The sequence below is a fragment of the Armigeres subalbatus genome, chromosome 3 (genome assembly GCF_024139115.2).
Source record: "Armigeres subalbatus isolate Guangzhou_Male chromosome 3, GZ_Asu_2, whole genome shotgun sequence".
Lineage (NCBI taxonomy): Eukaryota > Metazoa > Arthropoda > Insecta > Diptera > Culicidae > Armigeres > Armigeres subalbatus.
This window is the reverse complement of record NC_085141.1, coordinates 101,499,101-101,515,129: the sequence shown is the minus strand read 5'-3', so window position 1 is coordinate 101,515,129 and position 16,029 is coordinate 101,499,101. Positions and strand designations below refer to the sequence as shown.

The 16,029-nt window shown below is 41.0% G+C and overlaps 1 protein-coding gene across 1 annotated transcript; it reads right to left on the bottom strand.

Moving 5' to 3' along the window:
- Positions 1-6,569: 6,569 nt before the first annotated feature.
- Positions 6,570-10,894, bottom strand: LOC134219291 (histone H4 transcription factor). The gene is made up of 6 exons (XM_062698015.1): positions 10,494-10,894; positions 10,258-10,432; positions 9,201-9,683; positions 8,942-9,140; positions 8,723-8,840; positions 6,570-8,661 (listed from the first exon to the last, which is right to left on the bottom strand). Exons 1-6 carry the CDS (start codon positions 10,779-10,781, stop codon positions 7,933-7,935), a joined length of 1,992 nt encoding a protein of 663 aa, XP_062553999.1. The 5' UTR covers positions 10,782-10,894; the 3' UTR covers positions 6,570-7,932.
- Between the last annotated feature and the right edge of the window lie 5,135 nt (positions 10,895-16,029).

The following is a 16,029-nucleotide window of genomic DNA, read 5'->3' as shown; positions in this document are numbered from 1 at the left end:
CCGTCAGGAGTGACCTTAATCAGCAATTACTTGCCACATTGATCAGAATGCTCGAAGCGGTGGGTGCAATTGATCTCCAGAAACGGCAAATCAGAGACTAACCCGCAGGCAAGCTGGCGGCCATTATCGCTCGCGGAAAACTGGATATTCGCACTGCGGTAGGTGCAGACGTTCGTGATGTCCGAGAAGAATTTTCCGTCCATGTGGCCTTGGAGATATTTCTGACGGGGAATAAAGTGCTACGGACTACCATCGTTGACGGTTGTCGTTCGATACGTTATGCAGACTATCCGGTCCGATGACCGGTCTGTATCCAGTTTTCCGCGAGCGGTAATGGCCGCCAGCTTGCCTGCCGGTTAGTCTCTGATTTGACGTTTCTAAAGGTCAACTGAGCCCACCGCTCCGAACATTCTGACCATTGTTGCATATAAGAAGGTGCTGATGTAGTGAATTCAACCCTTCTTATATATCACATTGATCAAAATTCTCGGAACGGTGGGTAGTTAACCTCCACAAACGTCAAATCAGAGATTAACCCGCAGGCAAGCCGGCTATTACCGCTCGCGGAAAACTGATTTTAAAAAAAAAAAAAAAAAATTGTGGATCAGAATGCTCGGAGTGGTGAATGCAGTTGACCTCCACAAAGATCTAATCTGAGACTTATGGCCCATCCAGAATGGTGAGCGCAGTGGCAGGTATTGACAAAAAATACATGGGTTTACTGTCCAAAGGCGCCGCTGCGCTCATCATTGTGGGGGCCCCTTTACCCGCAGGCAAACTGGCGGCTATTACTGCTTGCGGAAAACTGGATTGACTTTTTTAGACTTTGAAAACTTTTGGGATCTAGAATTTTTTTTATGCCAAATGTCTTTCAAAAACCCAAATTTATCCACCAGTGGTGATGATGCCTTTCTCGATTCAACATGATGAATTTGAATTATTGTTGTAAATGCAGTGCTTATTGCCTACATTTCGGGGGTAAAAAGATTTGGTGCAATTCTAGTAAGTCGCTAAAAAATTACTAAATTATGAGAATAATGGGTTGCGCCACGGCTAAACTGATTAAGGTACCCCGGGGCAAGTGGGACCTAAAAAAACGCTAGTTCAGCAAAATTGTTAACGCATACTTATAAAACACGATATTCCAAAACATCAACCACGCATACATCATTATATGCTTTCGTTGTTGAAGTGTAGACGTGTTGTAAGCCATTTATTCAATTACAAAAAAATATTGGTAGTAAAAGAAAGAAATTGACCTGTAGGACCCACTTACCCCTTCAAACGGGGCAAGTGGGACCTATTCTGTTTTATACTGTCGAACTAAACTAATTAAAGGAATCTACAATGTTCATATTACTTCTGAGTCGTAGTATTTTCAGATCATGGATGGAGGTTTGTTGCTTGTCGGATTTTTGTTTTTGCTACAAGGAAGGGATTATAATTTTAACAAATATGAACACCAGACAACAGCCGATTTACTGTTTAATTGGCTCTTGTTTTGCTCTTCACTGGGTTACTTTTGTACCAAATGTTTTAGATGGAAAGGATGAGCAAATCTTTATTCACCATTCGAGTGAATGTTTCTGTGTTTAAAGCACAGATTATTACATAAATCAGTACTTCAAAAGAAACGTTTTTATTCAGGCTATGCGCACTGTTATAAATTTGTAATTGCACTTAATTTATCTGAAATTCTGTAAATTTGATGCGCAATTTGAAAATAACAAAACACAAGACAAATTTTGTTGACCTATCGTTGAACAAATAGATTATTTGCACTGTAAATGGAAAAATATCGCATTGTTATAACTATTGCGGGAGATAATTTTTAGAATGAATAATACACATTTGTTAATCAACTGTACAATACTATTTAACAGTGAAACCAACAATAAGCAAACTACATCTGATTCAGATCCATATGATATATGAGTGTCGAAGTTATTTTTCACTAGACAACGATTTAAAAACAATTAAAAGGGCTCTAACGAAATTATTGTTCAAATATGTCCCACTTGCCCCATGTATGTTAAAACTAAAGGGTAAGTGAAAATTGCAAATTTTGGCTTAAATTAAAACTTATAAACCATTTTCGATGGCACACAATAATTTAATTGCTCAAATTATTCACCTTCCACATCAATGATAAATTTAGAATCGGCTATTATGGTGGAAATCCATTGAATTAAAATATAAGTAATAGATTTTCCCGGTAGTCCAAAGTCATGATCAAGCAATAGCATTAGCATGGTGCCTCAAATGGTTTTGATTCCAAACATTTTTGTGTGGGCTGTATTCGTTGATAGTCCAGCTTCATCTTTCTAGAAGATTGTTACCACTAAAAACGTTTATCGATTGATCAGCAGCCATAGTACCCACTTACCCCGTATTTTCACTTGCCCCGGAGTACCTTAATGATTCAATGTGTGCATTTGCGTTTTTGTTGATTAAAAAAAAATCCTAACTGCTTTACTTATTGAAAACAAAAACAATCCAGTTTTCCGCGAGCGGTAATGGCCGCCAGCTTGCCTGCGGGTTAGTCTCTGATTTGACGTTTCTGGAGGTCAACTTACTGCACCCACCATTCGAGCATTTTGATCAATGAATATCAATGGTATATAAAAAAGCTTGAATTCACTGAAACAGCACCTTCTTATATGCAACATTAGTCAGAATGCTCGGAGCGGTGGGTGCAGTTGACCTCCAGACTCATCAAATCAGAGACTGAACCGCAAGCAAGCTGGCGGCCATTACCGCTCGCGGAAAACTGGGTATACCACCTTGACTAAAATGCTCGAACGGTGGGTGCAGTTGACATCCAAAAACGTCAAATCAGAGACTCGCTCGCAAAAAACTGGATTGAATCCGACCACTACCTTGTTGCAGTATGCCTGCCCTCAATATATACAGAGATGGTAAGTGAGAGACTTCTTCATTCTCTTTTGGATTCAACCTATGGTACAAACATAAATGGAAATCTTCTGACGGACGAACGTGAGGTATTCAAAAGGTGGCGGCAGCACTACGAAGAGCGCCTGAATGGCAATGTGGAAGGAAACGAGGGCGGCATGGTGACGAACCTGGGAGCATGCGCACAAGACATACGTTTTCCAGCTCCTGTTCTCCAGGAAATCCAGGAGGAGATTAGTCGGCTGAAAAACAACAAAGCCCCTACGGTTGGCTAACTTCCAGGAGAGCTGTTCGAACACGGTGGTGAGGCACTGACTAGAGCGCTGCACTGGGTCATTACCAATATTTGGGAGGAGGAGGTTTTGCCGCAGGAGTGGATGAAGGTGTCTTATGTCCCATCTACAAAAAAGGCGATAAGCTGGATTGTGGCAACTACCGTACCATCGCATTTAACGAACGCTCTACTACAAATCAGATGTTCGCCGTACGTCAGAAATGCCGCGAATACAACGTGCGCACACATCATCGGCTTCAAAGCCGCATATGATACAATCGATCGGGACCAGATATGGCCGACAATGCACGAGCACGGTTTTACGGATAAACTGATACGGTTGTTCAAGGCGAAGATAGATCGTTTTCGATAGATCGAAGATAGGTCAATTTGGGGTGCACGCGGCATCATCATTCTTGATACCAGTCGTGCAGAGGGAAGCAGGCGCGAAGTCGACCCTGCCCACCTTCCGAGGACATAGGGCGTGGTAAGGCCACCTGGAAAGCCGGCAATGCGCTGGCACGATACCATGGTGTTCTTCTAAAAAAGCGAGTCACGAAGTTCGATGCTGCAAGGACACGCAGCTAACCTCGAGGGTGCGTTACAACCAAGCATTACTTTCTGGTTGTACCGAAGGGACGATGGGCTTGGCGGCAATAGAAACGGTTTAGCGGGTCGGGGATGCAGTCCTGCCTCCCTCGTTGGAGGTGGCCCCTAACCCCGCACTTCCTGGACAACCCAGGATGTCTGTTGAGCAGATTCCCCCTCCATTGCTTAGGAAGAAAAAAAAAAAGATAGATCGATTGATGTGCGTAGTTCGAGTTTCAGGGGCATTCCCGAAACCCTTTGAAACGCGCAAAGGGTTACTATTCAACATCGCTTAGGAGGGAGTAATACGAAGGGCAGGGACGAGTAGTACGCTTTTCAAGTCCGTTCAGCTATTTGTCTCGGACCGAAAATCTCGTTAATAAAGACAATCAATCAATTAATCTGATTGTAGTGTGATTCCTGTACCTCCGCCTGTAGTAGATAGTATTCGACGTTTTCTTGAAACAAGTTTTAAAATATGTTTGAATAGTAAGCTGAAAATTGTTGATGATTGCTCGGTGACCGGTTCTGAACTTGTGTCGCATCTCGTATTAGATTGAAATGCTATTCATCAATATTTATGTAATACTATAATATAGTTTCATTATACGTATTCATAGGGTTGGTCACTTTAAGGATAGTCAGCAATTTAAAATAATCAAGAAAGATTAATATCCTTTATCATAATCACATCAACATATTTTTATGAAGGCTCACTTTTGCGTTTGATGGTAAAGTATAGTCAAATATAGAACGGAGGGTCCACAACTATTTCACCTAATCGATCTTCCTTGATCGCTGCGCACCTTGCCTTCTTGTGCCTGTCGGATCGCTATCGAAAGCTATTTTCCTCGGATTATTGTCCGGCTACGTGCCCGTTCCACCGTGATCTTCAGATTTTCGTGTTGTAGACTATGGATGGCTCCGCCAACAGGTAATGCAACACTTAGTTCGCCTGCTTTGATACGGCGGCGAACTCTATTCGATCGGAGCGTTTTGTGGAGTCCAAAGTATGTACGATTTTCTACCACGATGCGTCTTCAAATTTCTCTGCTGGTATCGTTATCGACGGTCACCAGTAAACCTGTACACGAATTCTTCAACCTCCTCGATTTCGTCACCAACTCGTGATAGGTTGGTTACATTGTCCTCTCTTGAGCCTATTTCTATATGATGTCCTTCGTCTTCGACGTAGTACAATCATTCAGGCTGCAAGAGCAGCCTACGGTTTTCTTTTGACCTTCTTTGGGGGTGATATCTTAAACAGATTGTAGTGTACTCATGGACGGTTCAAAGGAGAGTAAATATATTTTTATTTAACTTCTAGTCGTACCACTAACTATAATGGATGGAAGGTGTCGTGTGTCCCATCTACAAAAAGGGCGATAAGCTGGATTGTAGCAACTACCGCGCAATCACATTGCTGAACGCCGCCTACAAGGTACTCTCCCAAATTTTATGCCGTCGACTAGCACCAACTGCAAGGGAGTTCGTGGGGCAGTACCAGGCGGGTTTTATGGGCGAACGCTCCACCACGGACCAGGTGTTCGCCATTCGCCAAGTACTGCAGAAATGCCGCGAATACAACGTGCCCACACATCATCTATTCATCGACTTCAAAGCCGCATATGATACAATCGATCGGGACCAGCTATGGCAGCTAATGCACGAACACGGTTTTCCGGATAAACTGACACGGTTGATCAAAGCGACGATGGATCGGGTGATGTGCGTAGTTCGAGTTTCAGGGCATTCTCGAGTCCCTTCGAAACCCGCAGAGGGTTACGGCAAGGTGATGGTCTTTCGTGTTTGCTATTCAACATCGCTTTGGAAGGGTAATACGAAGAGCAGGGATTAACACGAGTGGTACAATTTTCAATAAGTCCGTCCAGCTATTTGGTTTCGCTGACGACATAGATATTATGGCACGTAACTTTGAGAAGACGGAGGAAGCCTACATCAGACTGAAGAGGGAAGCTAAGCGGATCGGACTAGCCATCAACACGTCGAAGACGAAGTACATGATAGGAAGTGGTTCAAGAGAAGACAATATGAGCCACCCACCGCGAGTTTGCATCGGTGGTGACGAAATCGAGGTGGTAGAAGAATTTGTGTACTTGGGCTCACTGGTGACAGCCGAAAATGACACCAGCAGAGAAATTCGGAGACGCATAGTGGCTGGAAATCGTACGTACTTTGACTCCGCAAGACGCTCCGATCGAATAGAGTTCGCCGCCGTACCAAACTGACAATCTACAAAACGCTAATTAGACCGGTAGTCCTCTACGGACACGAGACCTGGACGATGCTCGTGGAGGACCAACGCGCACTTGGAGTTTTCGAAAGGAAAGTGCTGCGTACCATCTATGGTGGGGTGCAGATGGCGGACGGTACGTGGAGGAGGCGAATGAACCACGAATTGCATCAGCTGTTGGGAGAACCATCCATTGTTCACACCGCGAAAATCGGACGACTGCGATGGGCCGGGCACGTAGCCAGAATGTCGGACAGTAACCCGGTGAAAATGGTTCTCGACAACGATCCGACGGGCACAAGAAGGCGAGGTGCGCAGCGGGCAAGGTGGATCGATCAGGTGGAAGATGACTTGCGGACCCTCCGTAGACTGCGTGGTTGGCGACGTGTAGCCATGGACCGAGCCGAATGGAGAAGACTCTTATATACCGCACAGGCCACTTCGGCCTTAGTCTGATTAAATAAATAATAATCGTACCACTAACTAGAGCAATCGTCGTCCGTTCGTGGAACTTTCGACGGTTGCGCATTTATGCTGGTCGTGTATACCAAAGTGGCAGCAAGGCTGGTGGTATCCACCACCCTTTTGGTACACTGTCAATCGTACCGACCATGATTACGTAGGTTACCATGAGGAACAGTATTGAAGACAAACTCATTCCCCCCTTAAAAGTTTCGTACTGTGCTTCGGATGGTTTGTTGACTACGGATCAGCTAGAGAGCAGGTACCTACTAAGAAAGGTTTCCGGGAATTGAATCTGTTGTTTTTTAAAGGATTAAAATCTTCCTGTGAACGATATTGTATCGCTAGACGTATTCCTTTCCAACTAAGCTACGAAGGACCTCCGTCGTCCTCTGTAGCTTAGCGGGTACTGATGAAACCAAGTTGGGAAAGCACCCAAGGGAGTGGTTACCCTCCAATACCTTTTACGAACTAAATCTATCATATGTTGTCCATATGCATAAATCGAGTTTCAGACACAGAAAATTTAGTTTTTTAACATCTACACCCAATTTTTTTTTACACGGTTGGTATTCTTTAATTTCCCGGTTAACCTGATTTTTCACAGCTTTTCAAATACCACTTGAATTTTCTTTGATTTTTTGTGATTTTTTTCATGGGGTTAACTCATAGTTTCATCAACGCTAACGGTCGTAATCAACTAAAACCCACCCGTGTAAAAAAAGAATCGGGTGTATCTGCTTAACGTCATGATCTCCTACCAATTTTACTTGTAACACCAAAATTAAGTTAGCGGCAACATTATTTAGAAAACCCGCACAACTAAATAACTTTAAGCCTCATACCTCGGGAATTTTGTACGCGGATTTTTTCCTCATGTATTTTTACATAAGCGACGTTTTCGAGATTTGGACACGAAGAATCAAAAACCCGGCCCATTTTAAATGCACGGGGACCAAAATCCGGTGAAATATTTTCCCGAAGAGTGAGGCGACCTTTAGATAAATATTTGAATAGCTCTTATTCGATGCTGCCAATCATGCTTTTGATAACTTGATGAATACATCTACCTATCGGTTGCCAGCTCAATCCACCCTGAGAGCACGTCACGATACCTTGACCTGATACCTGATGATTGAAAAGAGAGCAGCATTTTTTATTTTAAATTTTGAAAATATTAACGGGCCTCAAATTTTGGTTCTTTGGAAAAGTTGACTTTAAATAAGTGAAAAAGTCAATTAGGCCAGTTTTTTAAGGGCATCAAGGACCGATAAATTAATTTTATGGTTTAATGAGAGGTCAATTGTTACAAACAACGCTTTGTAAACAGTTGAATATTTTAAAAATTGCATGTTGAATATTTAATTAACATTAATAGGTAATTAAAATAATGAATAGTACTGACACCAATTCAATGCATTAAAATTGAAGCCAATACAAATTAGGGAAGTTCTCCTTTGAGGAGCTTTTCTCGATTTAACTCGGTTGTCTGCACGGTTTCACTCCGTATCACGCTGCCGCTGGAATCCATTTCCTCATAGGAAATCACCACCGATTTCTCCACCTTCAGGTAGCGCTTCATGACCGTAAAATCGTCGATGCTTTTAGACACTATCGACGATATTTGCGGCTCCTCGACTTCAATCTTCATGTTCAAACATGGCAGCGTGTTGTCGGACGTGGTTTCGCTATCATTCATCTGCTCCGCTGATTCCACTTCGGCTGTCGTGGCGGTGCAGGTTCGCTTCTGGTAGACGGATTTAGGCAGTTCTTCCGCCGGCTGTAGTTTGATCGAGATGGTGTTCGGATTGACGGAATCCAGTTCGTTGATGGCGAAACTGGTGAAAGTTTCCGGCAGTGATGGATTGTTTTCACTATAATCGGGCTTAATCACTTCTGGTTTGTCGGCGTCAGGAGGACTCGATATTTCTTCGATTACATACTCATGTTCGACGGATGATTCTCTTCCTTCGCCGGGCGTTACCGAAGATAATTGCAGAATGCCGTGTTGATTGGCCCGATAGGTGAATCGGTTGTAGCCAGGTGGCCGTTTGTACCGGTGGGCCCGGATCAGATGCCTCGACAATGTTGCACCGGCTTTGTACTGAATTGGGCATAGGTGGCATGCGTAAATACCCGGACCAGCACCATAATGGACTGAATCGACATGCTAGAAGTGCAATCAAAACGATATATTTGATCAAACGGTCTGGAAGAAGATTATGAAGTACCTTTTTTAAAGACCGCTGGCATTTGTAAGTGGCTTCACAACCAAATTCCTCGCACCGAAACATCCTCCTTTCATCATGCGTTAGTACATGTTCTTCCAGATCAGCTTTTGTCACTGTGCTAGAAGGCAAATTATTTTATTAATTTTTCAATGTTTTTTAAGATAACTTAAAGGAACAAATGTAAAGAGCACTAGAAATCATTATGGGGCATCTACCTACCGGTGACCACAAATATGACATTCGAAAGGCTTCACATCAACGTGTCGGTATCGTATATGATATGTCATCGCCTTTCTCGAGGGCCACATCATTGGACACAACGGACATTTGAACTTCTTGTTATGAATGTTTTTATGGTCATTCATTAGCTGCTTCGTTGCGAACAGTTTGTCGCACTCCGGACAACGATACTCTCGATCTGTCAATTGAAAATACCCAGTTAGATAAATTGCTTAAATACTGCCACAAAGTAACGTACTGTGGTACTCGACTTGACGCCTACAGTGGTCCATGAACTTCAACCGCGACCCGAATATAGCGCCGCACGTGTAGCATCCGATGGAACGTTCCGTGGAGTGTCTGCGCACGTGATCCAACGCCAAACTGCGCCGTAGATAGACCTGCGTGCATCCATCCCACTGACATTGCAACTGTTTCTTAGTGGATTTCCGATCCACCGGAAACTGGTCGTGCACGTGATAGTTCACGTGCGCAAAAAACGGTTGAACCCTGATGAAATGCTCCCCACAGTCGGACCACTCGCATCGGAACTGCGTTTTGAAACCGTCGATACAGTTTCTCCGACGGCTATCGCCGTTGCACCGTGGAATGCTGATAATCCTACTGAGGCTGGCGCCGTACGTTTTGACGCGATTGTGATACGCATGAAAGTGCACGTGACTTTCCAGCTCACTTCGGGAGGAAGTGCGGAAGTCGCATACGTCCCAGAAGCATACTAAATCTGGAATATTTATTTTTGTTTTAGAGGTAATGAGGCAATTTTTGTTCATAAATTATAAATTATAAATAAACAAAACAAGATATAAATAACATTTAAAATTGAAACAAAATCAAAAACTATAAATGTCGCATTATAGTCACAAGAGTAGAATTCATAACATAAAATGACAATATAAGTACAAAAGATCAATTCAAAAGATTAGCGGGATAGAGTAAAAGCATCAATAAGGTCATATTTGAAATAGAAAATAATAAAAATGCAGAGCAAAGCAATAACATATTGAAGAGAAAGATGGTAAGAAAAATACATAAAAATGAATTTCTGTCTGTCTGACCCTTATAGACTCGGAAACTACTAAATCCGTGGAAATTTGTATGCAGAGATTTTTGGGGCCGGGGAAGCTTCTTAAGATTGTTAGTGATCCGTCCCTCTTTTGGAAATGGGGGTCCCATAGAAATTAAATAAAAATTACTGCATAACTCAAAAACTAAATCAGAGAATGAATGTGTTTTAGACGAAACGGAGTTCGTCGGGTCTGCTAGTATTAAATAAAAATGTTTTATCCTCCGGATACCTTCATCTTCTTCCTGCTGCTTCTCAAGATACTGAAAGGCATGAGCTTCAACATGAGCAACGTAAGCGATGTCTTCGGTTGTTTCGAATCCGCACTTGAGCCACTCGCATTCATACATGACCGAGTTCAATATTTCCTTCTCGTTGTAATGCTTTAGTGCTTTACGAAGCGGTTCCTGCAAATGAACTAGACTGCAATTTGATGTCCCTTGTTTAAGCAATCACCACAGATATTACCGCAGCTCCCGGCGGTAGTTCCGCCGGTTCGTCCATCGGTGTTTCATCATCGACATCCGGCTCCGGCGGCGGTGGCTCAGCCACTTGTTCTCGCTGTTCCGCTACCCACTGCTGGCACTTGTCTATCCATGTGTTTTTGTTCGTCTTGGAATCTTCACCAGCAAATACTTTTTGCTCCTCTTTTTGTGAATCATTTCCGGCATCATCGTCATGCAGCACTTCCTTCTTGATTTGTTTTTGAGTAACAGCAATCTTCGCCGAAGCGTCTATTTTTCGTTTGCGGCCCATTCCTCCGCAATGAGCAAGTTTTTGCACACTTTCTGATTTGTAAAACAAAATTCCAAATCCTGTCCTGCCACTCACGAACAAATTTTGTCAACAGATCAACAAATGTCGATTATGATCTCTATTAAATGTGTCAACAAAAGATGCTAACCGACATGACAATTTATGTTCATCGTGTTCGTGTTCATCGGATCCGTTATCCGTTTGACGTTCAAGCGTTCAAGCTCAGGGATGCCAGGGGATATTTTCAAATGTCTTCACAGTTGAGTAAAAATGTCTTCAAATGTCTTCAATATCAAAATTATGATTACAGTAGACGTTCGATAACTGCAAGTCATTTATTGCGCACTTCCCACCTCGTTGGACTCCGCACTTCAGAAGTGCGAGATAGTCATAAGTGCGAGATGTCAAAATCCTTTGTTCTCCCGGTTGGCGGGCTGATGAATCGGGTGAAACGGGTTGGCGCCAACGAAAGTTGTTTATGTTTTCAAATGAACATGTGGGCTCGGCAGGGTTGCCAGTACATTTGTTTGATCAAACTCTAGAAAAATAATAATGATTTGTAGTGAAAGTTAATCTTTTCGCTACTTTCAAGTTAGTTATAATTTAAATTCTTTGCGGAAGCATATTACAATAATTGCAATAGTGGTTCAACAGACGGTTATTTCCAAGTTTCATGCATTTAGATGAAGCTTGGAATAATAATAGATATTGTAAAAAAATTGACATCACTGCTCAAAGTGCGATCTATGATTTTCCCAAAAATCCATCGAGAGCTGGAAATGGCAATAACTGCAATGCTTTTTAACTGCAATACGATAGTTGCAACCAAGATGAATACACCACTAGGTGTTCCAATCTGCCAAATTCACGATTCAGCCATCTTGGATTTTAGTATGGGAGAGCCAGCCGGTTTGTTTATGTTTTGCACCGAAAATGAATTTTTCACCCCCGTCTTCTTCTCGTCCATAAACTTGGCAGATTGAAACACCTAGCTGTGTATTCATCTTGGTTGCAACATTTTTGCAATTATCGGACCGCTCTTCAAACTGATGTCAAACTCAATGACAGCTGCATTGCGCTGCACATTTAGATGCACTTTTATTGCATTTGACGTCGATTGACAACCGTTTGACGTCTAGAATGCGTTGCAGTTATCGAACGGCATTCGTTAACTGAAAAGTAAACATTTTGCAGTTATCGAATGGCTACTGTATCAGTGAAAAAATTTCAAAATCCAATAGATTTGTTATTTCAATCATCTCCTTGTTTTATGTATCGTTTATTTTTACACAATTACAAATTGTTGGAATTCAAGAGAATATTCTTTTAAATCTTCATGAGTAAGGGAAATGACTTTCCCTTGGTTTTTCTAATGAGTCTTTAAATATAATTCCAACGGATTTTTCTAACTGAATTTCCTTGTGGACTTTTCTGAATTTATTTTTGAAGAATTGCCTGTAGCGATTCGGAACAATTCACCGTGAAATACTTGGAGAAACTTGCATAAGATTTTCTGATGAAATTTCCTGAAGAATTTCTGGAGAAACTTCAGGATAAATTCCTGATGAATTTTTCGGAGACTTTCTAAAGGAATCCCTGAAGGAATTTCCGGAGGAATTGCTGTTGGAACATTCAAAGGATTTTCTGAAGGAACTTTCAGAAAAATTTCTGAAAGAACTTCCGGATGAAATGCTAATGGAACTTCCGGAGGTATTACAGGAGAATTCCTGGAGGATTTTCCTGAGGACTTCCTGAAGGATTATCCTGAGCAATTACTGAAAGGGTTTCTGAAGAAATGTCTGAAGAATCTTCCGGAAGAACTTTTTGGAGGAACTTTTTCAGGTATTGCTCAGGAATATTGCGCAGGAATTTCCGAAAGAATTATTGCTTTTTGCATTGAAACTTTTCGTTTCGTCACTGAAACCATTGACACTTGTCTTCAGCGACTGCTTCCGCGATAGAGCATTTGCACATTTCATTAACTCATACATCTATATTGCTGTCAAAATGTGCATTTGACAACTAAATTTTCAGCTAAAAGCTCTATTTTTTGACACCGGTGCACTCACACAACCAATCGACATCAGTTGTCAAAAAATCAGGAGTACCAACTTTACGACTATCTCCTTGTCGCCGAGTCTGGCGCTGAGTGCTCGGCGCGGAAACCCAAAGGTGGGAATAAAATTTTGGGGCTTATGCGCAATACTGGAGGAAATATCAGAGAAATTCCAGAGTATAGTTCAAGAGGTATTATTGGAGAATCTTTCGGCAACATTCTAGGAGCATCTTCAAGAGGAATTCCTGGAGAAACTTCCGAAAGGATTCTTAGAGGAATTTCCGAACGAATGCCTGCAGGAGCTTCGAGAGCAATTCCTGAAAGATCTGCTAGAGGAAGTCGTGAAAGAAACAAACTGAGGAATTTCTGAAGCAGCGACTGGAGGAATTTCCGACGGAATTCTTGGAGGATTCAACGGAGAAATTTCTGGACGAACTTATGAAGGAGCTGCCAGAGGTACTTCCAAAGGAAACTCTGAAGAAATTTTCTGAAAAATCTGTAAAGAAATTGCTGGACGAATTCCTGGAGGAATTTCATGGGAAATTTCAGAAAGAATTCCAGAGATGTATTTACTGGAGAAATTCTTAGAGGAATTCCCAGTTAACCCTTAAAAGCGCAAAGCGATTTTTTTAGAAATCGTAGGAAATATTTTTAACGTAAATAACCATTGAAATCATTAGCATTAAACGTATTTTCGGTTTGTTGTTTTAAAACAACATTGCGCATTTAAGGGTTAAAATACTGAAAGAGTGCCCAAAAATATTTCTTGAAAAAATATCAAAGGAATTCAAGGAAGAATTCAACAAGGAACTGTAACGAGTTTACCCCGAACTTTCTTTAATAAAAAACTCTGGAAATTAGGAAATTTCTATTTTTTTTCAGAATATTCTCCTGAACAAATAAAAATAATTTACGGTGGCTATTCTGAGAAATATTCATTTAACTCCAGAAAAATTTCAATTTCTTGTCGACATTCGTAAGAATTTTCTATGGAAACTAAAGAAAATTTTCTGAGAAAATGAAACTAATTTCCTGTGAACATTTTCGTAAAAATGTGAACATGGGTAAACATGGGAAATCCGAAGAGACATCCCTCAACTTCCAAATACAAATGATACTCCGGATTTGTATTTGAAAGACAGAAAGACAGACAAATTTAGACAAATTTCTTGTGGAAGTAAACATGAATTCTTTGTAGGAGTTCAGATGATTTTCCTGCAAGAACTTAGAAAAAAATTTGTGGAAATAAAGATAAATTTCTCGTTTAAGTTTTGGGGGAATTTCTTTACTGCCCATACTGAAATTATTATAAATTTCCAAGATAATTGGAAAAGAATTTCCAATTTCAATTCTCTTGAAATTTTATGAGAAATTCCTCGGACTATTAATGGGAAATTCTCTTTATTTTACACGATTTTTTGGGCCCAAAATGAAATGTTGCAAAGCCCAAAACTTGCCTTAATATGTCTTAAAAAAATATTTTTTTTTTCCTAATTAGACTTTCACCAGAATTACCAAGAAAAATTTAAGCGAATGCTGCTATCGGAAAATTTTAACCAGCACATAACTAAAATGTGTTGCAAATGTCAACCTTATCAACCGACTAGTGTAAATGTGTTTTTACGTATGAAATTTCAAGAAACATTAGTCTATTATGTATAACTTTTGAAATATTTAAATGATCTGCATATAGAAGTCACAAAATTTAATGGTTAGTCATCAAATTATATTTTCTATTCGCTGGCTTATTGATTGTCTTCAAGTATCTTTAAATAAGAAGGTAAGTCTTCAAATATTTTGAAAAGTCTTCAAAATGTCTTCATGAAATAAATGTCTTCACAGAGATTCAAATGTCTTCAAATCGAAGACATGTCTTCAAATCTGGCATCCCTGTTCAAGCTAGTGGCCAGGGCAGGTTAGGGCAGGGGGGGAGTAAGCCTGTCATCCACGAACAAATCAAGCCTACCTTAGAAATACTACAATAAGAGATCGGCGAAGACGCCATCTTGTTTCCAATCGAACCGTCAAAAGCGGTTCCAATTCGACTTGTTTACTTTTTGCATCCATAAGAAGCAAGCAAAAAGTTCAAGTGATGCCAGTATTATTTTCACGATTTCATGCATTTTCATACGTTGCCATTTCGACAGTTTTTCACTCCGCCGGTCTCTGGTTATAGGGTGGCTAGTCTACCTGAGATGTATATTATCCGGGCCTCGCCGCTTGGGAAAGGCTGCGCTTGGAGAGTGTAACATTTTTCGAACTGGAATCTTGTAGGATATTGGTTAACCTACACTACTGCTGACCTGGGTGGTGCGGATAGAATCGATTTGGTTGTCAAACTGAAGCCAAAATTTTCTATTGTGCCGGAGCCAAACATTGGAGATTGTGGTTATGTTCGTTTTATATCTTATATTGAGAAGTATTGTTATTATTTGGGGAAAAATAAAAATAAACTTAGTTCGAGTTTTGCATTCTTTGTAAACGCATATTTTCACAATATATTTCCAGTGGAAAATTAGTAGGAATACAACTAAAAAGCATTCGTTACGAAATTTCACGAGATTCAGCAGCTGATTGGAGCAAGAATGTATGTAAATGTATGTAAACAATCGTAAAGTCATGTAGAGTCTAGCGCATTTGTGTGCCCTCTTGCAGCATGGAAAGAGGAATTCGAAGAGCGGGAAATGTTTGACAGAAAAGTAACTGCAAAATAATTTTGTTTATGGGAGTGATTTCAAAATATCCCTCTACTCGCTTGAGCGCAGAAAAGTGGCTCTATCCGCAGCACCCAGCTGCTGACTAACGAAAAAAATGTGGTATTGTTTATTTACATTTGCTTCATACTACATGCAGAGGAGGTGCGATGCACCGCATATTACCCCCCTGGGTTAGGGTTCTTTAAATCTCGGGTACTTATTCGAAAGGACGTATGTGATTTTGTAAACAAAGATTCAAACGTCGATTTGTCCAATCTGATGGCATTCCCACGCAAATCATCATCACAGACAGGTAGGGGAAGCCTTCGGCTACCTGTTAGTGGTGTTGGTTTGCGTGGGAGTGCCATCAGATTGGACAAATCAACGTTTGAATCTTTGTTTACAAAATCACATACGTCCTTTTGAATAAGTATCCGAGAAATATTGATTATGCCCAGTGTTTTTTATATCTGATTCAGATCAGTCAAAGCCGGTT

Excerpts from the sequence above, each read along its gene's own strand:
- LOC134219291 (XM_062698015.1), bottom strand. The coding sequence starts at position 10,781 with ATGGGCCGCAAACGAAAAATAGACGCTTCGGCGAAGATTGCTGTTACT. Across the intron at positions 9,141-9,200 it reads GCGTCAAGTCGAGTACCACA|ATCGAGAGTATCGTTGTCCG; the intron begins GTACGTTACTTT and ends TTCAATTGACAG. Across the intron at positions 8,841-8,941 it reads TGTCATATTTGTGGTCACCG|CACAGTGACAAAAGCTGATC; the intron begins GTAGGTAGATGC and ends TTTGCCTTCTAG.